Source organism: Protomyctophum parallelum (assembly GCF_964188405.1).
Source record: "Protomyctophum parallelum genome assembly, chromosome: 19".
In the NCBI taxonomy this organism is placed as follows: domain Eukaryota; kingdom Metazoa; phylum Chordata; class Actinopteri; order Myctophiformes; family Myctophidae; genus Protomyctophum; species Protomyctophum parallelum.
The window spans coordinates 9740202-9764096 of NC_139717.1; the positions used below are offsets into that span (position 1 = coordinate 9740202).

Genomic DNA, 23895 nt, shown 5'->3' on the forward strand with positions numbered 1-23895 from the left:
GTATTTCGCACCGTCCTGCTGCTGTGTGGTGTGTTAAAACCAGAGTCTATGGCTTCGAGAAACTGGCTCTGAACACACCAGTACAGTATGTGTTACACAATGATATACACACAAAATGACATGGGTGGGCCTTGAACTACTGACCCTCTGGCTACAAACTTAACATACTAGAGCATTGATCTATCAGGTCTCCCTCTCTACTTGTTGATTTAACTTCATTCTCTTTAACCCACTAAAACCAGGAAAGGATTTTAAAATAACATAGCAGATATACGAGCTCACATCGCGTCTGGTACAATCAGCTAATTACTGATTTAGAAGGCATTTTGTGGAATCGACCTCAGATCTTAACCCATTCTGAACGGGAACCCGTTTTGGTGTTAGCATCATGTCGTGCTTTACCTATTGAAAAATAGCAGATCTACAAGCTCATAGCGCGCCACTTTACGAGCTTGTAGGTCTGCTATTTTTGAAAAATCGAAGAACGACTGACATTTTTAGAATCTGATCTCAGGTCAGAATGGGTTAATCAGACCAGTGTGCGTCCAGCGAAAACCTCGTATGAATCTGATCTCAGGTCAGAATGGGTTCAATGGTTTAAGAACGTTTCTACCGGCACGGCACAGAAGCACATAAAGCACCATGATAAAACAAACCACTGACCATATGTCTGAGTGTCGTAGGCCGTCTCGCCCTGTTTGATGTGCTCGTACAGGTCTGACTCCTGCTGCGCCGTGCCCTGCCGCGTGTCCTCCGTCCGGTCCTTGCAGCTCTCCACGGTGCGCAGGCGCTTGTTGATGCGCTCGTTGTAGTCCCCCGTGGAGCGCTCGTTGTCCGCCTGGCCGGGTTTCCTCTTGAAGCTCTGGAGTAAGCAGGCGACGGAGAAACGGGACAAACGGTGAGCGGAACGGGGGTTTGACATTAAAGACATCATCATCATCATTTTGCTACACCAGACTTCCCGGTCCTTCATTGCCCACCCCAGTTCCTGCCTACTGAAGCATGTGTCCCTAGTGATGATATCAGGGAACGACAGATTTCTACCTCTGGTCTGCCCTGAGGCAGGACTCCAGAGAAGAAGGGAAGATAGAACCTCATTGTCAGCTCTGTAGCAGTGGCCGGCAAACTGTGCTCTTCTGGATTAGACCAGTGAAGAAACACGGGGAAGGTTGCCGTATATTAGATTAGTCGATGGGTTGCTCTTCCAAGACAGATTTTGCGCTCTCATTAGAAGGCGGGTGTAAGTGCCATCCAACCGATTCTCTTGTTTCTTTGAAAGTGTCCATGTCTCGGAGCCATAGAGTAGAATCGGCTCAACGGTCGTCCTAAATATTTATATTTATATATTGTTGATGGATAGATCATTTTCACCCATTTTTGGAAAGACTGCCTAAAATAGCCGATCTACAAGCATACAGTAGTTGTTGTACAAGCTCTCAAGCTGTAGCATACAGTAGTTGTTGTACAACAACGTATAACATGCTTATGTGATAAATGCATCACTATCTATCATCAATCTAACGATGAAAAGGAAACAGGGATGACCTGCCTCCTCCAGGAGGCTGTACTGTACGTACCTGTGTCTTGCTCTGAGTGTGTCTCTGAGAAGCCATTCTGGCCATGAGCTTGGACTGGTGGCCCTCTGACTGGCTGGCATCGGCCGACCCGCTGCCGTGCTCCTGACAAACAAAAAGCAATGGACTATTTCAACATCTACAATTAAGCATTTAGCAAATATCCAGAGCGACTTAAAAAGGTTTTATTGTATGGCAGTGCAGGTCCAGCCACTGTGGAGACACTGTGGTCTGGTGTGTTGCACCGTCCTGCTGCTCTGTGGTGTGGTTTAAACCAGAGTCTATGGTTGTAGAAACTGGCTCTGAACACACCGGTACAATACACTTGTTACACAAAGAACAGGTCTTGACCCAGTGACCCGCTTACAAACTCATCAGGTAGACTACTGTACTTTTTGATTACATCCTCCATAAGAATTTCTCTTCTGACAACCATGGGCACCTGGGAAATAGAGCTAGGAGTAGATCCCCCAAATAATTATTTTCTATCAATTACACACCCCATGCAGCCTAGAAAGCATGGAGATGTTTTTGTCACATGTCTAAACCAATAACTTTATGACCGGCGGAGATTAATCCGATTCAATTATCTGCTAAAGGAATTTGACAAAATAATCTCCATGAACTACTCCTCTAAGCTGCTTTTGTATACCTTCATTGTATTTTGTAGATAGATACATCGATACATTTTATGGAAATATTAAAAAATATATATTTTAAAACAACAACATAATGATCGCTTTTTGTGCTCACAGTAACTAAGTAGTAAGTAGCCTTGCCGAGCCATGAGGCCCATATGGCAGGAGCCTATCTCCTGTTTCTGTAGCGTGAGGCAGCTTGTACACCCCCTGGACATGACGCTAGTATGTTGCAGTAACTGAGGGAGAACAAATGTAAATGTGTATTCTCTCTTGAGTGAAATGACCACATGGTGACAGACATACTGTACCTCCTTAGCCTGGTCTCTCTCTGAGGCCTCTCCTGCCAGCTCCACAGACATACAGACATACTGTACCTCCTTAGCCTGGTCTCTCTCCGAGGCCTCTCCTGCCAGCTCCACAGACATACAGTACAGACATACTGTACCTCCTTAGCCTGGTCTCTCTCCGAGGCCTCTCCTGCCAGCTCCACAGACATACAGTACAGACATACTGTACCTCCTTAGCCTGGTCTCTCTCTGAGGCCTCTCCTGCCAGCTCCACAGCCGTGTCACTCTGGACGTTCTCCTCTCCAGTCTGTCCGTCCGTGTTGTGCTCCTTCCTGTCTGCAGACTCCGGCTGCTCCTCGTCCTCACCGGGGCCCTCCTCTTCATCCTCCTCCTCCTGGAAGTAGACAGAACAGTCATGAACAGCTGGCGGCAAGGATTGCAAATGTTCCACTTCCACTAATGACTATCATTCATTTTGTGTAATACCAACATGCTTTTAATTTTTGTATAACTTTTCAATTATCTAATGTGATCCTGGGTACTACACACCCTCCGCCAACCTGGGGAGAGCAACGGACTTGAACTCGTGCTTCCTTCATGCATGAGTGTCCAAGTCGCTCCTTTACCAACATGCTTGAAGAATGTCATGGTGACCCAAGCGTTGCATGCTTTAATAAGTGTTATCTTATAGTTATACTGTGCAAGCTTTTTAACAGTTATAATTAATGCCAAATATTAAAATGTAACATGAATCATGATAGACATCAATTTGTGGTAAATTGACAAACATTTATTAAAACAATCACTCAGGCCCTCTATACTTTGTCAAACAAAGGAGCTTATCTATAAGCTCACAAAACATACTTTAGGATTCTGTCCCTTGTCCTTTGGAACGGCCAGATCTTCTTGTTTCCCTGCCTCTTGTCCTTCATCCTTCTCCTCCTCCTCTTTCTCAGCAGAATCCTTGTCCTCCTCTGCACGCTCTCCTTCTCCCTCCTCTTTCTCCTCAGGCTGGGCCTCCTGGTCCTTCTCCTCCTCGCCCGGTTGGCCAGGCTGGTCCTCCTCCATCCCCTCGGCTCCTTCCTCCTCCTCTCCCTCTTTCTCTCCACCCTCCTTCTCATCCAGGTTCGGGGCCTTCTCCTCAATGTCAAAGGGGTTCTCCTCTGGCAGGGAAGAAGAAAATAGCAAAACTTTTATTTAATACTTCAGACACATTTTATAATTCGGTCACACACTAGTAAAAATAGCCTCACAAGTTCATAGTGACTTCTGCGTCAAGTTCTCTACAGTTAAAATATGTTGTCAAATGAACACAGCAATTAATTCCTCTAAGCCCCTCCCAAAAATAAAAAGATTATGCAGCTCCAGTCCCAAAATAGTGCCTTCCAGACCCGTTGAAAGAAAGTTATGACACCCTTTGATCTCACCGAGATGCGATCATGTCGTTCATGTATCGATTGTGCTTCATAAACACCCATTAAGAGAGTTCCACGCTGGAACTCTCTTAATGGGTATGTGTGAACAATAGGTAGTAGCATGGCGAGTGCTGCATCCTTGTTATTCTGGTTGTTCTCTCAGAGCACACCTAAACAAATTCCAAACTGGTAGGTTGGTTCTGGCGATATGTTACTGAATATCATGTGAATATTCTCCATTACATAAGCTTTATTACAGGCTCGTGGCCCACAAGGTAAGACAATACATCACATATAAGAAAAAATGTAATACAAATACAGTACATTTACACAGCCTCACAGGTTACTACACTAGGAGAGGCACTCATGCCAGTGTATTGACAACGGAAGTCTATTAGAATGTTGGAACTCTAAGTTGTGGTGCCTCCATACTAGTGTGAGCGGTTGACCATCTCACCGTCCCCCTCTCCGTCCCCTTCGTCCTGGTCCCCCTGCTCGTCCTCCTGGTCCAGGTTGAGCTCCTCAGGGAGGTCTATGGCCTCGGGGTCCGCCTTCTTCTCCTGCTTGCCGTAGTAGGGGTCCACCTCGTTCTCATCGAACTCCCTCTGCAAAAAGAGACGTTTAGGGGAGAGTTTAGCCTCGTTGACGCGTCGATACACACGGCGACGTCTAAACTAAACGTAGTTGCTGAAACAGAGGAGAAAACCTCCCTGACAAAATTAAGCTTACTGATTCTATCTTAAAATCTTAAAGCACAAAAGAAAATGATCTCTGAATGTGTTTCACCCACAGAAACGAAGGCTGTGTCATTCTCTCCAATCTCTAGTTGAGTAAAACGGTTAGAGACCGGCACTAACTAAGAGTTATGCCTAATTTACAGATGTAAACGTCTGGAATCGTCCAAAACACTACCTCGTCTCCTTGTTCATGGATCTTCTCTTTGTCCTCGTCCATCTCATCCTCCTTGTCCTGGTTCTTCTTCTGGTCTTTATTGGGGTCTGCGGCGTCCAGGTTGTCATCTTTGGCGACTAATTCTGACTCCCCCTGAGGAGACAAACGAGGTTTGGATGGACTGGTTGACATAAATAAGTCACAACAAATCGACACTTTGTGACGTAAGAGCAACATGTTCACCTTGTGGGTAGTATGGTCAAATAGTTCTCAGTGCACACTGTAAACCACTTTATTTAGCACATTATGTGCCCTTTCATTCTTTCAAAATAGCAACGTGGGGTGCCAACATTTTGACCCACATTTTGAGTTAAAAAAAAAAAAAAAACAAGACATCCACAGACGTCCTGGGCACTACATACGGTAGTTCCTATAGGACGTCTGTGGACGTCTTGGGCATATATAGTGTTAAAGATATTTTTGGTCTTTTCTGCCTTTATCGATAGGACATAGTGGAGATAGACAGGAAACAGAGAGAGATAAAGGGAATGAATCGAGACTCGAACCCATGACACGCTGTCAGGCATGCTATGTGCCTATGTGGTATGTGCCTGTACCGCTAGGCTAGCGGGTGCCCCACCGTAAACCACTTTAAACCCTATATATATATAAAAAAGAAAAGAAGAAAAAAAGAAACAACATCTGACCGTGACAATCGCAACCACTTGCACGTACCTGGTCCATGCCGTTGCCAGACTCCTCCTCCTTGTCGCTGCCATCTTGCTCTTCATCGTCCTCATCGTCGCCCCACATCCTCTCGTCCAGAGTGTCCGTCTGGCCGTCGCCCAGGTCGCCCATCTTCTTGTCCAGCTCCTCGTCATCCTCCTTGTCCGACTCCTCCTCTTCATCTTCACCTGCAAGCGGTCAAAGAGACGCGAGCCGGGAGATGTGTGGTTACATTTAGTACATTACATTCACAGAACCCTACCGCTTTACAAAATGCTGGTGAAGGATTGGAGAATATTCTCATTTCCCGAATGCGATTACCTAATTCAGTGGTTCTCAAAGGCCCCTTTTCCACCAAAATAACTTTTGTTCTAGAACTGGTTCCGATCTAGATTCTTGGAACTTTGGTGCCTTTTAATGGAACTGTTGGTCATTTTTTTGTTCCAGTTCTGAACCAACTTTCAGGGTTCTGAACCAGTTCATTTTCAGTGGAAACACTGAGCTGATTCAATATTAGGCGGGAAGAAAAACTGAAACGGTTCAACCCCAGTGGAAAAGGGGCCTCCTTGAGAGGGTTCCAGGGGGTCCCCAACAAACTTAGTTATTATTAGTTATTATATAGCATCAAAATCTGCTAAGCCTATATGCATTCATGCATTGGCTATTTGAAAATAGCCAACATACAATGTGATGCACCATGAGCTTCTAGAGCTGCTATTTTCAAAAACACTTTGACAAAAAGAATATTTTTGAAACATTTCAACAGAAATATTGTACAGGGGTCCCTGGCTAAAGATATTTCAGATGGGGGTCGGCCAGATACATATTCATTTGGGGATCCTTGATATGAAAATGTTTGAGAACCCAATCTCGCTCAAGCCTGCTGTCCATCAGTGTCTTGTGTGATTGGCACCCAAGAGATTTATAGTTGGATTACTTTCATATAATTATAAATTATTTAGATATATTATTGACGAAGAAAGACTGAGATTACTCTTAACCTCTTCAACCCTCTATACTTCTTTGACTCTTTGACTCAATTTTCCCTTCTGAAAATAACTGATATACAAGCTCACAATGTCTGTTTTCGCTGAATGTTCACCTATTATGACATGCACAGAATAGGGACGCTAGAGTTCATGTGGTTAAACAAAGTGACTTTACAATGACCGTGTAAAGTCACTACAATTAAGCATTTAGCAAATATCCAGAGAGACTTAAAAAGGTTTTTATTGTATGGCAGTGCAGGTCCAGCCACTGTGGAGACACTGTGGTCTGGTGTGTTGCACCGTCCTGCTGCTCTGTGGTGTGGTTTAAACCAGAGTCTATGGGTTGTAGAAACTGGCTCTGAACACACCGGTACAATACACTTGTTACACAAGTAAAAAAATAAGTATCGTAGTAACATGGTAGTATTTAGAGTTGATAACCCACCTGGCTCTCTCTCATCACCGTCGTGCATCTGGCCATCAAAGTCCTCCGACATCTCGATGGCGTTGTCTTCTTCCTTGATGTTCTTCTTGTCCTGCTGTTCTTCCTTCTCCTGGCCCTCCTGGAAGGTGTCCTCCACCTACCGAGACACGGACATGACGCGCTACAGTCTTGTCTTTTCATAATAAAGAGATGCTGCTCCAGACCAGACTCGTATGATGTGCCAATCATAGACAAACCCTAGTGGATGGAGGCCTATGGTTTTCTGGTCTGTGACATAGGCATACGATGGAGCACAGACTAGGTATCAGTCCTAGTTACTAATAGTAACTGTAACTACGTAACAGGTGACGTTATGAAATATGAGTCAAACAGGAGGCTGGCCAGACTGAGTTGCGAAGTGACAAACAAATCACGGAACGCAGCGTATCAGGCTGATAACCAGTCTAGTAAGAAACAACAATTGTTCAAGACACGAGCCTTGCACTGATGACTGATTCAGACCACAACCAAACTGGATGTCCAGAAATCAAAGTTACAATTACTACAGCGTAATAAAAAATAGTAAATCACCTGGTCTTCATTCTCAATCTTGTCGCTGACATCTTTTTGTCCCTCTCCTTCTCCTATGCCGCCGCCCTCGTAGTCGTGGAACTCCGTAGCCCCTTCAGCGTCCCCACCTCCCATTAGCTCCTCCGGCAGGCAGAAACCCTGAGAACAAACATAACACCTCCCATTAGCTAATTCGTCATACAACAGTGTCAGACAAAGAGGCAAAAAATAGCCGATATACGGTACAATACAAGCTCACTTTGCTTCTATTTATATTTTAAATTAAAAGTACTAACACGAGCCTGTGAGTAAAATAATAACTGCATTGGATGCTTTGGAACACAGGATATGTTTTCCCCCCATTTCTATTCCTGAAGAGTAACAGTTTGGGACATATACTACCGAAGTCCTGACATGACTCGCTCATCGCCATCTGCGTACTGTACCTTCTGGGCGAGCTGGGTGAAGATGCTGGCCAGCACAGACAGTAGTTTCCCAGTGCTCCTGTGGGCTCCCAGCGAGATGGCCATGTAGTAGCGGACCAGGTCAGAGTACACCCCCAGCATGGGCTCCACACGCAGCAGCATCCTGCAGGCCTCGTCCACCTCCTGAACGCCACCATGGACACACAGACTTAACCACAGGGCCGCTTAACCACTTTCAATCTGGCCTCCATATTTTGGGAATGCCATTAGATACACTTTCTTCTCTCCTCCAGGCGTGGCCGAGACTATGTTTTGGCCCCTGTCTGTCTGTCCGTGTGTCCGTCCTTCCATCCGTGAACAGCTAATCTCGGGCACCGTTGGCCCGATCGACTGTGCACACATAAATCATGCCAGAGCAGAAAATCTACCCCAAAATGTGACTGTTATGACACCCCCCCCACAGGAAACGGATTTTTTTAAAATACTCTTACAGATTTTATCCAAACATCACACTCGGTACACAAGCAACACGTTGTGAGCTTGTACATCTATTATTTTCCAAAAAGTCTTAAAAACATTTTCAGATGGGGTCTATGGGCAAAATAATTAATTTGGTAGTCCTTGACATGAAGAAATTAGAGAACCACTGGTGTGTGTGACTGATAATCGCTATTATCAGTGATATAGAAATGCTCACAATAATCGTATCGCAGAGATTCTTATTTATTGTGAAATTGTCTTCCATCATACACTACGATTAATAATTAATTCGCTTTTGTTGAGCTACTGTACACTTAATGATAAAACGGGCCTGTCACAAAAATCTGCGGTCTTTGGAGAACATTCCGCTCCCAGAATAGTGATGCTGGGGGTTGAAGTGGTTAGAGACCGGCACTAACTAAGAGTTATGCCTAATTTACAGATGTAAACGTCTGGAATCGTGAAAAGGTGGCATTTTAAGTTTCAAACATACTTCGATCATTGCGATGACATGCAATGTAAGACATGCATGTTTGATATGGTCCCATGATCCCTGGGTTCCTACCTGGAGTTGCGTCGGCTGACAGGAGTCTCGGTGCGTCCGGAGGCGTTCCAGCAGAGCGTGCAGCCCAGAGCTCACCTCCTCTAAGCACAGAGAGCCTACTTCAGCCGCCAGCTCCTCCTCCAGCAGACCACTCAGGTGGCCTGGCTTCAGCAGGTCCTCCGCCTGCTCCTCCTCCTCCTCCTCCTCCTCCTCCTCTGCGCCGCTCTCTGGAGGATGGAAGATCATTTGACATGATAAGACAAACATTAAAAGATCCATAGACTTGAAAGACTGAAAGCCAGGCGTTGGGATGTATGGTAAGGTATTTTGAGATGGGGGTCTGCGGCCAAATACATTTTGGAGGTCCTTGACATGAAAATGTTTTGATTTGAGCACCACTGATATAGCAACATATGTTTTTCATGTTAGGTTTTAGAATCAACTACGCTCAATGACTCTCATTGGGAGTTGTGCCTCCTGGACCTCGCGTCACCAGGCTTTCCAACTCGGAGGAAAGCATTTTCTGTTACTAAATTGCTGTGTGATCCGGTCGGGAGCGGATGATATCGTTACGTCATGTTGTAGTCATTGCTTTGTAGTCATCAGGCAATCGGAACACTCTAAACCAGAACATCCTTTCCCTTACACCGGAAGAATAATACCTTCCCAAAAAAAAAAGGCTTTTATTGTGAAGGTATTATTCTTCCGGTTGGCACTTTGTGAGCTTGTAGTCCTACCGTTTTAACTATTGATAAAACGATTGATAGTAATTATTAGTAATTATTTTTAATAATCCATGAAATATATTTGTTGGATCTACTGCAGCACACCAAATGAGTTCTAACCTCTTTGGCGGTCCGTTCTGTGTGGTCTGTCCCGTCTCTTCACCAGGTTCTGGACAGCACACAGCACCGTGGTGATGCTTTTCTCCAGGTCAGCAGAGAAGTCAGAGCAGAAGGCATGCTGTTGACCTGGGGAGAGAAACAACCACAAACGCACATTTCTGTAAAACCCACTAGTTTTGGAAAATGAAAAAGACTTAGTATAAGCAGTATTAGCAGTAGTATTAACAGCAGTAGTAGTTTTAGAATATCAATGAATAAAACTATTTTCTGTGTGTGTGTGTGTGTGTGTGTGTGTGTGTGTGTGTGTGTGTGTGTGTGTGTGTGTGTGCGTGCGTGTGTGGACAGATTTCCACCAGAGTGTGCTGAACAGCAAAACAAACTGAGAAGCATAAACAAAGAGATGGGGTTTAAGAAAGTACCAGTAGTACAGTGTGGTTCTCAAAGTTGGGAACCCCCAGGGGTCCTTGAGGGGGTCTCCCAGACAAAATGACTGATCGTTATGAAACACTGACAACGTAAAATGGAACCAAATGGTTCCATTTTGCATACAAAACTGGGGGTCCTAGACAAAGTTTGAGAACGAACGATATAGTAGTCTTTTTTGCTTCCAACCTGTTTGAGCGTGTCCCAGGGACAGCAGCTGGGTCTTCCAGGTGGTGAACTCGGCGAGACTGGCCTCCACCTCCTCTCTGACGTAGCGCAGGGCCTGAGCCAGGGCCGGCTGGCTGTCCGCACTGCCCACGCACTGCGCAGGGGTGAACAGCTGCTCCACGCCAGGCATCTGGGCAGCCACGGCCGCCAGCCGCTCCCAACCGGAGCAGCAAGTGGAGTAGTGTTTCCTGAGGAGAATGTTGGGAGTTTCATTTTGGTTGGTGTTTTTTTGTCAGAGAAGAAAGAAGCCCCCTCTCTATGGGTGAGTGGGGCAGAGTGGCATTGTTACTGCCGGTGTTGGGAGTTGACGAATGTTGTCAAATAATAGAAAATGTCCAGACATCTTTAAAGAGGTAAAAGAAATAGCAAATCCACAAGCTCACAACGTGTGGTAGTGCGACACAATTGGGAGCTTGTAGAATGCATATTTTTGTTAAGTGGTTCATCAGATTAATGGACCACACTCTTATTAAAATAACTGAAAAGGTAATCAATAGAATAACTGGTAAAATAATCGATAGTTGCAGCCCTAGATGAAAGCTTATTTGTGACAGTAAATGGCATGCTTTGCAACAGCATCGCCAATCCCAACATTTAAAGTGACCAAAATGTTTTAAACAGAACACTACCGCTTTCAAAGCCCACTGCACTTTGGCCCACTGACAGTGGAGAGGTCTTACCACGTGTGAAGGGCACTGTGTGAGGACTCCCGCGCCACGACGTCCAGCTCCTCCCTCGAGCTCTGAGTCTGCTGCACCATGGCAGCCACTTGTTGGCTCAGCTGGCACCAGGCGGCATCTCCTCTCCTCAGGAGACAACCGGGGGGCTGCCGGTGGGCGGCGAGGGGAGACGGACACCTCAGGGTGTGCTGCCTCTGGCCGCAGCCCGGCTGTCCCTGGTTCTCCTGGAGATCCTCTGGACAGCACTGGAGGAGCCAGGCTAGCTGCTGGAGGAGGGTGGCGCACTGGGCGGCCAGTGCCTGGCCCCTGGTCACCCAGTCGTGGAGTGGCGCCTGTGGGGGAAGGCTACAGCCGGCGTCCCCGGGGTGGCTGTGGATGTGCTCGCGGATTCCCTGGACACTCGCCGTTAGCCTCCTGAAGAGGCAAAGGCATTTTTTATTATTAGTCATAAATTGACAGTTTAAATAAAAGCGTAGTAGCGAACGACAGTCATCGGCCGAGGACAGACCTGAGGTGGATCCACTCTTCCGTGAGTTTGGCCAGTCGTCGTCTCTGTCTGAGCAGCAGTTTGAACAGGTGAGAGGAGAAACCACGACAGCGATCGATGTTCCCCAGACCAAGCTCCTAAAAACACAACACACGCTCAGAATGATACCAAAATGTAGGAAAGGAAAAGAAAAGAAAAGAAAAGCAGCTATTGTACCTTGGCAGCACTCTGGAGAGCAGTCAGCAGTACTGTTCTCCTGGCCCATGAACGGTAGAAGTATGTCTGACATCCTTCCCATGCTGCTGTCAACTCTGTAAACAACCTGCACAAGTAAACAAGTACAGTGACAATCTGACTTGATGTCATGTACAGTGACTACAATTAATTTCATCAGGTAAAATCAACTGTCAAAATAGAATCAATATACAGTAAATTGGCTAGAGTGCATTCACTTTCTTTTCAAAAAAAGGTCTAACATGGCATGCGTCTTTTGGTATGTGTTGTGTTTTGTCTTGCTTAAACAAATTCACCATTTTGGTAATAAACTTTATGTGCAATAGCTGATTAAAAAAAAGGAAGAATGGTGATCTTGCAATCTCATTAATCCTGGCATCTGTATTCCGGGGAACATTTTCAATTTCCTTTTAAAATAAATGAAAGTCTGTGAAAATAACAGCTTTACAAGCTTTTGTGAGCTTCTACATTGACTATGTTAGCTATTTGTTCTACATCAAAGAATATAGTATTTAAATGTGTGTGTTTACATGTTCTCTGCATGCAGAGCGTTCTCCTGGGTCCTGGCAGCAGACAGAGTGGTGGTCATCTCTAGAGGCTGCATGCACAGAGTCTTCTCTGGGTCAGTCGTCCTGTTCCACGCCAGCCCTTTACGGTAGGATAGACCTGAAGGGACAGTATTCATCATTCAGTGATTTCATGAGCTGTGTATTAATTAATGTGGTAACATGGATCATAAAACGCCAGTATTTAACCCATTCTGACCTGAGATCAGATTCATACGAGTTCTCCACTGGACACACACTGGTCTGATTAACCCATTCTGACCTGAGATCAGATTCTAAAAATGTCAGTCGTTCTTTGATTTTTCAAAAAATAGCAGACCTACAAGCTCGTATCGCGCCACTCGGTGGCGCGATATGAGCTTGTAGATCTGCTATTTTTCAATAGCTAAAGCATAACATGATGCCAACACCAAAATGGGTGCCCGGTCAGAATGGGTTAAGGTCATTGCACCATAAATCAAGCACAACTGAAATAAAATTGCTAATATTTATTTAATACAGCAGATCTATCTATGAATTCCATGTACAATTTGCACTTGCCCACAAGCTATAAAGGATCAAGGATATAAGAATGAGAAGACTCGCCTATTTCTGCAAGCATCTTGAAGAGCTCAGAGAGAGCTCTCTGCTTCTGCTGAAGGATGTGTTTGACCTCAGATTTCTGCTTCTCTTTCTCTGCAGAAGAGTCGATGGTGAGACTCTGCAGGTCTCGGAGGTTACTGATGATCTCACCTGAAATCACACACACAGATCAATTCAGATTTCAAGTTCAAGTTGCAAGTGCAAAATTACAACCAATGCCTTGACAACAACAATAATATTGTTCTTTTTTACATGGGGGTCCCTGGCAAAAACCTTTTCACATGGGGGTCCGCGGCCAGATTCATATCAATTTGGGGGTCCGTGCGACATGAAAAGGTTCGAGAACCGCACTGCTTCTGCACTACGCCGTGTGCCGTTCCCTTACCGGTGAATATGTCCAGGTCCTCGGCGAGCTCTGGCACTGGGTTCTTCTTCACCAACTGGACACACATCTTCTTCATCTTCCGGGTCAGAACTGGCAGACGACCCTGGAGAGAGGACGCGTCAGCGGCCTCGTCTGGGACCTCGCTCTGAAATAACACATTAATACAACAATTATAAAGCATAGCTAAAGCAGCACACTGTGAAGTTTGGAGTATAAGTGGCCACTTTTGACACAAATAAACATGGAAGCCAAACGCTTTGAATTCATTCATTAGAGAAGTCCCAGGACAATCCATTAGGAGATTAAGAGGTGTGATGTGCTTGCACATAACATCTTACAGAGGTAAGAGCAAGGATTGTTTTAGAAGTATGGTGTGTCTTGAAGTCAGCTCTGAAATTAAAAAGGTTGAAAACTAATGATTTAACTCAAAGGAAAAGCCAGGGATGGAACCAGGAACCTTAAGATTCCAAGACAGACACTGTTGAGCCAGTGACTTAGGAGAGTATTGTACCTGCAGGTCTCGTCCCTTCCCCGGCAGGGCGTTCCTCAGGGCCTGGTGAACCCTGTGGATGGGAGTTTCTTCTGGGTTGGCGTCCACGCTGTCCAGGTTGGCGTTCGATCCCTGTTCCACCAGAGACGGGGCACTGGGGCCATTCAGAGCCTCCTCAAACTTCTTCACAAACTTGAAGAGAGTCCTGGGGATAAGCAATAAAGGGCAGAGTTGAATGTTTATTGCCGGTGCATTGCCATTACAGGCTCTTGTTGACCATGAGGACATTATATCCTATATGTCTTTCTTTTCTTTAGTTTCTGAAGTTCTAAGTCTGTTAGGTACTAGTGTTTTTAAAACAAAATGCTTGCGCCTGCTCAGTGTCGTGCAGCTTGACCACTTGAGCTCTAATACACTGTAGGACGACGGAGAGCGAAATGTGACATGTTGTGAGACACTGGTCCTCAATGTGGGTTCAGGGCACCACCAAGGGTCCAAATGGACCCTTGCAGGTCTGTAACTCTGGGAGTGTACAAATGGATCCATTTGTACACTCCCAGATTTAACACTGAGCATTTTACAGTTTAGATTGGGGTCCCATATAGAGCTCTACACTCTTGTTTACCATTGAACATGGCAGGACAAATAAGAAGCCATCTCTGTAACGAGAGGCTCTCAGCGGAGTTATAACCTTACCGATGTGTCTTCTCCACTGACTGCTTGATGGACCAGAAACTGACATCATTCCACTTGGAGATCTTCACAAAGTCCTGAGGAACCACGCAGAGCATAACATAAGTACACGTCAAATATTAATAAGACAAACTAATATGTTTGTCCTCTGAGAGCATACTCAAACACTTAAAACAAAATATGTATTGAAATACATTTTTAAACAACATTAACAACGATTATGAAATACTGCAGTACCGAAATCCATACAAAAACAACTGCCGTAAATGTATGAAATGTATAAATTCACCTTGAGCTCCTTCTCCAGAGGCTGTCTGAGCTGTGTGATTCTGCTGTGGATGCATTCAGAGAACTGGCTGTAGTAGGTGTGTAGGTTCCACAGCAGACTGCACAATGACTCTGCAAAATAACATATTTCTGTTTAGAGACAAAAACAAATGGCAGTGGTTCTCAAACTTTTATTTATTTATTTCAAGGACCCCCACATTGATATGTATTTGGCCGCGGATACCCATCTGAAAAGGTTTTGTGCCAAAGACCCCCAGAAGAGAAGGTTTATGTTAAGATAATTCATACAAGCTTGGAGAGCGGCACAAAGTGGCACGCTGTGAGCTTGTAGATAGTTGGGGTCTCCCCTCCCCCCCTCCATCCACAAGGACCCGGGAGTCCCGGGATCCCACTGTGAGCTTGTAGATAGTTGGGGTCTGGGCAGATTTTACACTTGGTTGCATGCTGAAAATAGCCGATCTACAAGCTCACAATGTGTCACAGCCCGACACGTTGTGAGCTTGTAGCTTGTAGCAGTCTTTTAGTTCTACTGGATCTCTTCTCCACAATCCCTCCATAACATTTTAGTCTAGTTTTTATTTAGTTTTATTTAGTCATAGTTTTAGACATCATAGCTTAGTTTTCATGCAGTTTTGTCAGTGAAAAAAGGTAGTCGACGATAATTTCTCGTCACGGTTTTAGAGTTGATGAAATCAACACTATGTCAGACCTCGTCCTGGCTGAGTGGGAACCAGCAGCAGGTGACAGTGGAAGCTGAGCAGCATGGCCAGGCGAGGGTGGAACTCTCCCAGGGTGGAGCCCTCCATGAAGGCCTGGAGGGTGGAGGACACCGACGACAGCGAGAGACGCTCCACGTCCTCCTCCTCTTCCTCCTCGTCATCACCTGCTGATCGCAAACCATCATATCGGTAAGTAAGGTTAGGTTTCAGTGTGGTTCATTTGCATGAATAATTGAAATGCAATATAACTTTAGATTAGTGCAATAATTACTGTGTGCACTGCTGGGGCAGTGTTAACAGTGGGCACATACCAGCGCTGGCATCCATCCTCTGCTCCTCCAGATACCTCTCTATCAGTTGGTAAACAGAGAACCAGCGTTTGGTTGACTTCTCCGTGTGACGCTTCATGGCGTTGTCCAGACTGCTTGACCAGCAACTGCAGTACCGTGCAAACAAGACGGAACAGACAGAATAAGTAGTGTGTGTGTATAAATGCAGTATATGTTTTGAAATGGAGGATTTGAGGGCCAGGGGTTTCTTACCTGAGCTCCAGCTTGCGCCACTGGACGATGACCTGGGTGACTGGCTCCAGTTCCTTCCTCAGAGAGACTGCACGGCTGGCGTTGTTCTCCCAGTCCTGACAAGAGAGGATTATTATAACTTACTTTAATATCGTCTCGGTCGGGTGGAAACCTCATATGTCCAAAAACTGTAACATTTCAGGATTCCAATTCAAAAATCGCAGATCGACAAGCTCAAAACGTGTCACTTTGCACTGCGTTTCAAGCTTGTAGATGTGCTATTTTGGATACTTTTGCGTGACACTGCGGTACACAAAACGTTGCAATAAGTATGTTTCCGTCCGACAGCAACGATACTGTACAGCACATCATGCATTGTAATGGCAACAGGGACAACGATACTGTACAGCACATCATGCATTGTAATGGCAACAGGGACAACGATACTGTACAGCACATCATGCATTGTAATGGCAACGGGGACAACGATACTGTACAGCACATCATGCATTGTAATGGCAACGGGGACAGGCAGCACACCTCACCTGTGCTTTACTCAGTAGGATCTCCATGCCATTGAGGAACTTGGCCAGCGGGCTGGCCAGACTGAAGGATGAGATTCTATCTATCACTACAGTCAGCTGGGGAAAGACAATCACAGGGAGGTTTCAGATCACAGCAGCGTAGCAGAATGACTGCAAGCCATTGTGGCCTAATGTACGTTTTTATTAACAAAATCAATAGCCAAAAACTAGGTATGTATATCCATTATCCAAACATTTTCCAAAACATTTGATTAAGCCAGGAAAACCTTTTTTTGGAATTTCATGAACAGGGGAAACCTGCTCGTACCAAACTGGGGCACCTTGAAATGAACAGGTTTGAGAACCAATGGACTTAAATGTACCTGCACTAGAGCTGGGTGGTCTGGCCAGTCCTCCAGCCTGTGTTTGGCCGCTACTCTGAGTTGCTCCAGGACAGGAAGACAGAGACGGGCCTGGCTCATGTTGGGCTGCTGGTAGAAGTCGTAGGGTCCGTCTGTGTGGACCACCAGGCTGTCCGGACCCTCCCCCATCACACTGTTCTGGAGGAGGGTGCCCACCAGCAGCTGGCTGCCTGCGAGCTGAGGCTCCAGCTCAGCATCTGAAAGGAAAACCAAAGAGAATGTTATCTCCATTAACCCATTAACCCACAATCGGTGCCGGGATGCCTTCATAATAGGAGCTCTGGGGTGCCTGAAAGACATGGCCGCTTTTTTTTAATGACATGATCGCCATGTTTTTCATTCTGCAGTGTCAGCTAAAACGTATAATAGGTGCAGAAACAAGGTTGACCAACCCATCATATGGTAGAAGAAACAAGGTTGACCAACCCATCATATGGTAGAAGAAACAAGGTCGACCAACCCATCATATGGTAGAAGAAACAAGGTTGACCAACCCATCATATGGTAGAAGAAACAAGGTTGACCAACCCATCATATGGTAGAAGAAACAAGGTCGACCAACCCATCATAAGGTAGAAGAAACAAGGTTGACCAACCCATCATATGGTAGAAGAAACAAGGTTGACCAACCCATCATATGGTAGAAGAAACAAGGTTGACCAACCCATCATATGGTAGAAGAAACAAGGTTGACCAACCCATCATATGGTAGAAGAAACAAGGTTGACCAACCCATCATATGGTAGAAGAACGTATAATAGGTGCAGAAACAAGGTTGACCAACCCATCATATGGTAGAAGAACGTATAATAGGTGCAGAAACAAGGTTGACCAACCCATCATATGGTAGAAGAAACAAGGTTGACCAACCCATCATACGGTAGAAGAAACAAGGTTGACCAACCCATCATATGGTAGAAGAAACAAGGTTGACCAACCCATCATATGGTAGAAGACATATAATAGGTGCAGAAACAAGGTTGACCAACCCATCATATGGTAGAAGCGCGACATGACGGGGGCGGCGATCTGGTAGGAGGAGACGAGGGCTTTGATGTGTTCTTTGCTGTGATTGGCCGGAGCTTTGCTTTGGTACCACAGGGACTGGGCGTATCCCAGACACAGGCGCTGGTGGATGTCGACTATTGCACTCATAGCGGCCGGAGACAGGAACGTCTGCTTGGACTCGTCATCGTCGGGTCCTTCCTCGTCTTGTTCCTCTGCATCTGCCGGGCCCTCCAGGCTGGGCTGGGCTGTGATGTCTGCAAAGTCCTGGATGCACATGGAGAGAGTTCGCAGTTATAGGGATGACTTCTCGTAGTAGTTACTGGGTGGTAAATCCAATACAAGACTCCGAGTCAAGACGCAAGTATTATGTGAGAGCAGCGCAATCTGTAATTGTTCATTTTAGTTCACTTCACAATGCAGTAAAATAAATAAAAAGAAAGAACTGACAATGCACAATGTATCTTTTTGGCCATTATAAAAAGCTAGCAATGTGCCACATTTCTTTTCGGCAAATGACACCATCATCCGATATATCCGGTATGAATTTAGTGATCTTTTCAAAGCTCCATTCTTTTATTGTTGTTTGTTTTTAATTAAATTCACATACTACAATGTCCATGACACATGATGAAGAAAATGACCTCATAAAGCCTGAAATGCCTGGTGACATGAAAGTGAAACGTTTGAGTATGAAGGTTGGAGTGAAAAACATCTAATTATAAAAGAGTCATGTATAATTTTATTTACAGTGTGGTACCTTGGTGAACTGAGGGAAGCGCCGTCTGAAGTCTCTCTCCTCCTGTTGGTCTTCGGTGAGGCCCGTGCCGTGCTGTCGGCTGCGGTTTCGGTACAGGCTGGCCTCCAGCTGTTCCTTCTCCCTCCTCCGTCTCTCCTGTTCATCCCAGTCGTTCACCAGCGCCTGAATCAGATCAAATGAGATCCGGTTCCATTTGTACACGGTCAAGAGTTTCAAACCAAACGGTCCATTTGGTAACATTTGTACACTGTCAAGAGTTTCCGTTTTGTTCATAGCTATCGATCATTTTGCCCGGGAAACCCCCTCAAGGACTCCTGGGGGTTCTACCCCTGACACACCCAACTTTGAGAACTCTTCCTACTTCCGGGGCACTTCCCTATTTCCTTCACAGATGTTACCGAATTAAGGCTCTGTTCCATTTAGTGTGCAGTGGTTCCCAAACCTTTTCATTTCAACTCTGAGAGTGTACAACCACAAATAGAACAAAGTGGTCCATTTGGGTCCATTTGGGTCCATTTGGTTCCATTTGTACAGAGTTACAGACCTTCTTCTTCTTCTTCTTCTTCTTCTTTCGTGTAACGTTAGAGGTCCAACTCGGTGTCGTGGAGCCAGTTACAGACCTGTAGGGGCTATTTGGAACCTACTCAAGGACACTGGTGAAGCAGAGTGTTTCCAGTAAGTTACAGTGAGTGAGCCCAATAGCAGCGCCCTGACTCTGTTTGACCAGAACGGAACGGAGCCTTCATCGGTATCACCTGTGAAGTTCTTTCCAAAAATGGCATGTGTGCATAGAGCCCATATATTCCACGGCTCTGGACGGAGGCGCTCACCTGACAGATGTGCCTGAAGAGGTTCAGCGTCTCCTCGCCGAGCCGGCCCATGGCGAGCGCATGGCACTGCACAAAGCGCAGCGCGTTCAGCAGCAGCACGGACGTCCGGGGCACCACGTGCTCCGAGGAGGAGGCGGCGGCGTCCTGCTGCTGGGGAGGAGGTAGCAGCTTGGCCAGGCCTCGCAGCACGTCCATGCACGCCCTGGAGCACAGGAAGTCGGCCCGCGCCAGGTAGGAGGGCAGGCTGGGGCTGACGGAGGGGAAGGCCAGCAGGCAGCTCATCAGCTTGGGCAGGCCGGGCGCAGTGGCCAGTGAGGAATACACCTGCAGGTTAAGAGTTGAAACGGGTTAAATCGGACTAGGGTAATTGATTTGATGGATTATGAAAAGTAATCGATTATAACAAAAATATCTTGTGCACGTCATTGCTCAAAGCGCTTTACAATGGTTCATTCATTCATACATTGGGAGGTGAAGCTGCGAATAGTCGACGCCAGCGTCCTCACTTCTCACATTCACACATCAATGGTGGCGAGCTCACACCGACCAACTCATTGGAGGCAATGTACGGTTCAGTGTCTTGCCCAAGGACACTTCGACATGTGGACAATTATTTGATTAATCAACAAAGTAACAACAACAGCAATAAAGTAATAGTCCAGAATAGTTGCTCAGACAGTAATGGGTAGTGGGAGGTCTAACCTGTGAGGCTACCAGCCTCATGCCGTGACGCAGCTGGAGGATGGCGCTGCGCAGCGGGGCCACCACGTCCGGGTACAGCGGGTAGTCCTCTGCCAGCCGCTGACAGAAGCGCTGCTGGGACGTCTGCCACACCGCCTCCTCCTTCAGCAGGCCCTGGATCTGGGAGCGCGACTTGGACGAGGTCGTGGACGAGCCCTGCAGGTTCGGGATGGGTGTCCTTAGGATTCTGCTTATCGATTTCCGGTTCTTATAGATTTACCGGTTTTGGTCCAATATTGGTTTAGATAACAAAAATGTCTTCATTCTTTCAATCGTTAACTCAATAATTTGTACTATTACTAGTTCAAAGTAAACTCTGTATAGTAGTAGTACCTGACAGACGATATATATATATACACAAAATAAATGACTGACAATGACCACTACCTATAATCAACTATGACCAAAATAGGTCATAATTTTAGGTTTTACAGGCCTATACATACATGTGTGATCAGGCCCTTATCGTGCCAGGCCTATACATACATGTGTGATCAGGCCCTTATCGTGCCAGGCCTATACATACATGTGTGATCAGGCCCTTATCGTGCCAGGCCTATACATACATGTGTGATCAGGCCCTTATGGTGCCAGGCCTATACATACATGTGTGATCAGGCCCTTATCGTGCCAAGGCCTATACATACATGTGTGATCAGGCCCTTATCGTGACAGGCCTATACATACCTGCAGGGCTTTGAGCAGGTGGGACAGGAGGTCCTCCACGGCGGAGGACTGGCCGATGCTGCACAGGTAGTGCTGCAGGTCCTGGAAGAGGCGGGCGTACTGGGGGGCGTGCGGGCGACACGCCTGCTTCCTGGACAGCTCGGCGATCTGCTCCTTCACCTGCTGCATGCGGATCCACAGGTACCTGCAGGCACGCGGGTGGGTTCATTTAGTCGAGAGAGAGAGTGTACGAATTGGACCCGTAGTTACCACGGGTAAATCAGGATTACCACAGGATCCACAGGCACACAGATGGGACGTACACGATCCTTTGTTGGTACTGATCCACTTTGGTGACACGTCCGGTACCCAACATGCCTTTCTTAGAAAGGGTTTTTATTAGATTTTTTTTGACGAGAACGTAACGCTGAGAGAGAAGATTGTTGCATCTGATCCTACTGCAGGTCAGAAAGAGACAAAGTCCCCCTTCGGTGTATTTGACTTCCTAACACCTCATTTCTGAACGTCAATTCAAAGTGGGCCAGCCAGAGGACAGGTTGGTATTGGAAACCATTAGTGGAACGAGGCTGCACAGTACACAGTCTACACACACCATGGCGTGGATGTATTCAGGGACCGGGTCTCACCTAATGCGAGGGTGCTGGAAGCCGTCAGTGGTGCTGCTCTCTTCCAGCTCTGCTCCGGTCAGCAGCTGAGACGACAGGCTGCGTCCTCTCCATTCCTCCTGAAGCAAGGCCAACTGAGGGACACACACAGAGGCTCATTGTATTTGACTGAAGAACACCTTAACCACATGAACCCCAGCATCCCTTTTCTGGGCCAAACATTCTGCAAAAATAGCCAATCTATGAGATTGTATCATGTCGCGTTACAAGCTTGTAGATACGTTATTTTTGTCAATGTGATTTTGCAGACAGAAAAAAGGAAGGAACCCAATATACTGTATACAATATACTGTTAGGGCAGTCACGATTAAAACTTTACGTTGACGACAAATTGTTACAGAAATAAGTGTTAACGATTGAATTGTGTTTTGAGCATTGAACATTGGAATAATATGTGATTACTGATTATACATTTTTTCTGTTTGCCTTTTAGTCTAGTTTGTAATGACAAATTGCATAGGGCAGATTATGACAAATACCGGTATACAAAGAAATTACTGACACACAAAAAAGTTAATAGCGGAAATAGTTGATCTCCAAATTTACAACAGGTTAAGCTTGAAGTAAGCTTGAAAATGTATGAACATTTTTCAACATGCAAACGATTTGACGATTATGCTTATGCAAAAATAAGATGCTTATCTCAAATAATTGCGATTAGGCGATTATGTAATAATTGTGACAGCGTAAAGCCTGGGTCACCCCAGTCAAGCACGTCAGGTCAGGTCAGGTCGGACTGATTAAATAAATTAAATAAAATGTCTCATAGTTCCGCTCACCTCCTCCTGGGCGTAGTTGAGCTTGTAGGCCCTCTTGACGGCCGGGTCGAAGATGGTCTGCGGCGTCCACACCTTGATCTGCAGCAGGCCCATGTTGACCCAGAACACTCCGGAGCGCAGGAACTGGTTGGTGCCCTGCACCTTGTTCTGGACGTACTGCTGCAGGCAGGTCATGCAGGCCTCCAGGAGGCCCTCTGGGAGCAGGTTGGTGGGCAGGTAGTCCCGGAAGGCCGTCTGGATCTCCTGAGCGACGATCAGGGGGTCGGCGTCCTCCACCAGGTTCTCGCAGCTCTCCATGTAGCCCTCCTGGAGACTCGGAGGCAGCAGGTCAGCCATGCTCTGCAGCTGACGGCGCAACACTGCCCCCTGGAGCCTGAAGTCTGTCCCCCTTTAGACAACGAGAAGAGGATAGGGTTTTGTTTTACCAAGTGGCTCTGTAGGAGGCTAGTTCAGATAAGATTGTGTGCACATCATTTTGCCAGGATTTAAGCCAGGTGCTGGACATCAAGGCAAATATTAACAGGAAGGAACATCCGCTCATTTGTTTTTAGAGCTTACTTTATTTATTTGGAAGAACTGTTTCCTCTATATTCTGCCTGATGAAGGAAGACCTAACCGTCGAAACGTTGAGGCTTTTTGCGGATGTTCCTTTCTGTTCTCTCTGCAGGAGGCCATTAAGAGATAATGTATGGCTGAGTGGTCATTGTTTATAGCTACATCACCGACAGGCTGATTAACCAGCCTACCTTGTCTACCTTTCCATGTCTTTGATTGTCTTACCTGAATGGAGCCAGAGCAGGGAGGGCCATGTTGTCCCACAGCACGGCGCTAACGTCCTGCAGCTGCTGCACCCTCTCTCTCCACTCCCCGAGGGTGACGTGGGACGAGGAGAGCAGGGACGTCTCCGTGGGGTCCCACTTCCCCCCGCCCGTCTCACTGTTGCTCAGCACTCCCAGCACGGAACGCGACCACACCGCTTTACTCAGCATGGGAGGACCCTGCAGGCGAGGTGGACTGTGTTAGGCCTGAATTTATATCATATATATGGTTTACTCAGCATGGGAGGGCCCAGCAGGCGAGGTGGACTGTGTTAGGGCTGAATTTATATCATATATATGGTTTACTCAGCATGTGAGGGCCCAGCAGGCGAGGTGGACTGTGTTAGGCCTGAATTTATATCATATACCTGTATATGGTTTACTCAGCATGGGAGGGCCCAGCAGGCGAGGTGGACTGTGTTAGGCCTGAATTTATATCATATACCTGTATATGGTTTACTCAGCATGGGAGGGCCCAGCAGGCGAGGTGGACTGTGTTAGGCCTGAATTTATATCATATACCTGTATATGGTTTACTCAGCATGTGAGGGCCCAGC

The 23895-nt window shown here is 46.3% G+C and overlaps 1 protein-coding gene across 1 annotated transcript in view; it reads right to left on the minus strand.

The window, feature by feature from the left end:
- Nucleotides 1-23895, minus strand: part of mdn1 (midasin AAA ATPase 1) — an 89258-nt gene that overhangs the window by 12857 nt on the left and 52506 nt on the right. Inside the window, exons 60-94 of the mRNA XM_083790687.1 lie at nt 23301-23518; nt 22521-22908; nt 21703-21815; nt 21077-21260; nt 20351-20545; nt 19649-19972; nt 18819-18980; nt 18043-18325; nt 17015-17250; nt 16653-16748; nt 16129-16223; nt 15898-16022; nt 15577-15753; nt 14869-14978; nt 14583-14656; nt 13908-14091; nt 13397-13541; nt 13015-13161; nt 12394-12529; nt 11846-11951; nt 11651-11766; nt 11143-11556; nt 10424-10650; nt 9812-9937; nt 8988-9193; nt 7964-8125; nt 7539-7676; nt 6969-7104; nt 5544-5722; nt 4830-4961; nt 4375-4522; nt 3367-3665; nt 2732-2896; nt 1578-1679; nt 664-862 (exon numbers count right to left, since the gene is read on the minus strand). Coding sequence (XP_083646813.1) covers nt 664-862; nt 1578-1679; nt 2732-2896; nt 3367-3665; nt 4375-4522; nt 4830-4961; nt 5544-5722; nt 6969-7104; nt 7539-7676; nt 7964-8125; nt 8988-9193; nt 9812-9937; nt 10424-10650; nt 11143-11556; nt 11651-11766; nt 11846-11951; nt 12394-12529; nt 13015-13161; nt 13397-13541; nt 13908-14091; nt 14583-14656; nt 14869-14978; nt 15577-15753; nt 15898-16022; nt 16129-16223; nt 16653-16748; nt 17015-17250; nt 18043-18325; nt 18819-18980; nt 19649-19972; nt 20351-20545; nt 21077-21260; nt 21703-21815; nt 22521-22908; nt 23301-23518 — 6247 coding nt within the window. The remainder of the gene's footprint in view (nt 1-663; nt 863-1577; nt 1680-2731; nt 2897-3366; nt 3666-4374; nt 4523-4829; nt 4962-5543; nt 5723-6968; nt 7105-7538; nt 7677-7963; nt 8126-8987; nt 9194-9811; nt 9938-10423; nt 10651-11142; nt 11557-11650; nt 11767-11845; nt 11952-12393; nt 12530-13014; nt 13162-13396; nt 13542-13907; nt 14092-14582; nt 14657-14868; nt 14979-15576; nt 15754-15897; nt 16023-16128; nt 16224-16652; nt 16749-17014; nt 17251-18042; nt 18326-18818; nt 18981-19648; nt 19973-20350; nt 20546-21076; nt 21261-21702; nt 21816-22520; nt 22909-23300; nt 23519-23895) is intronic.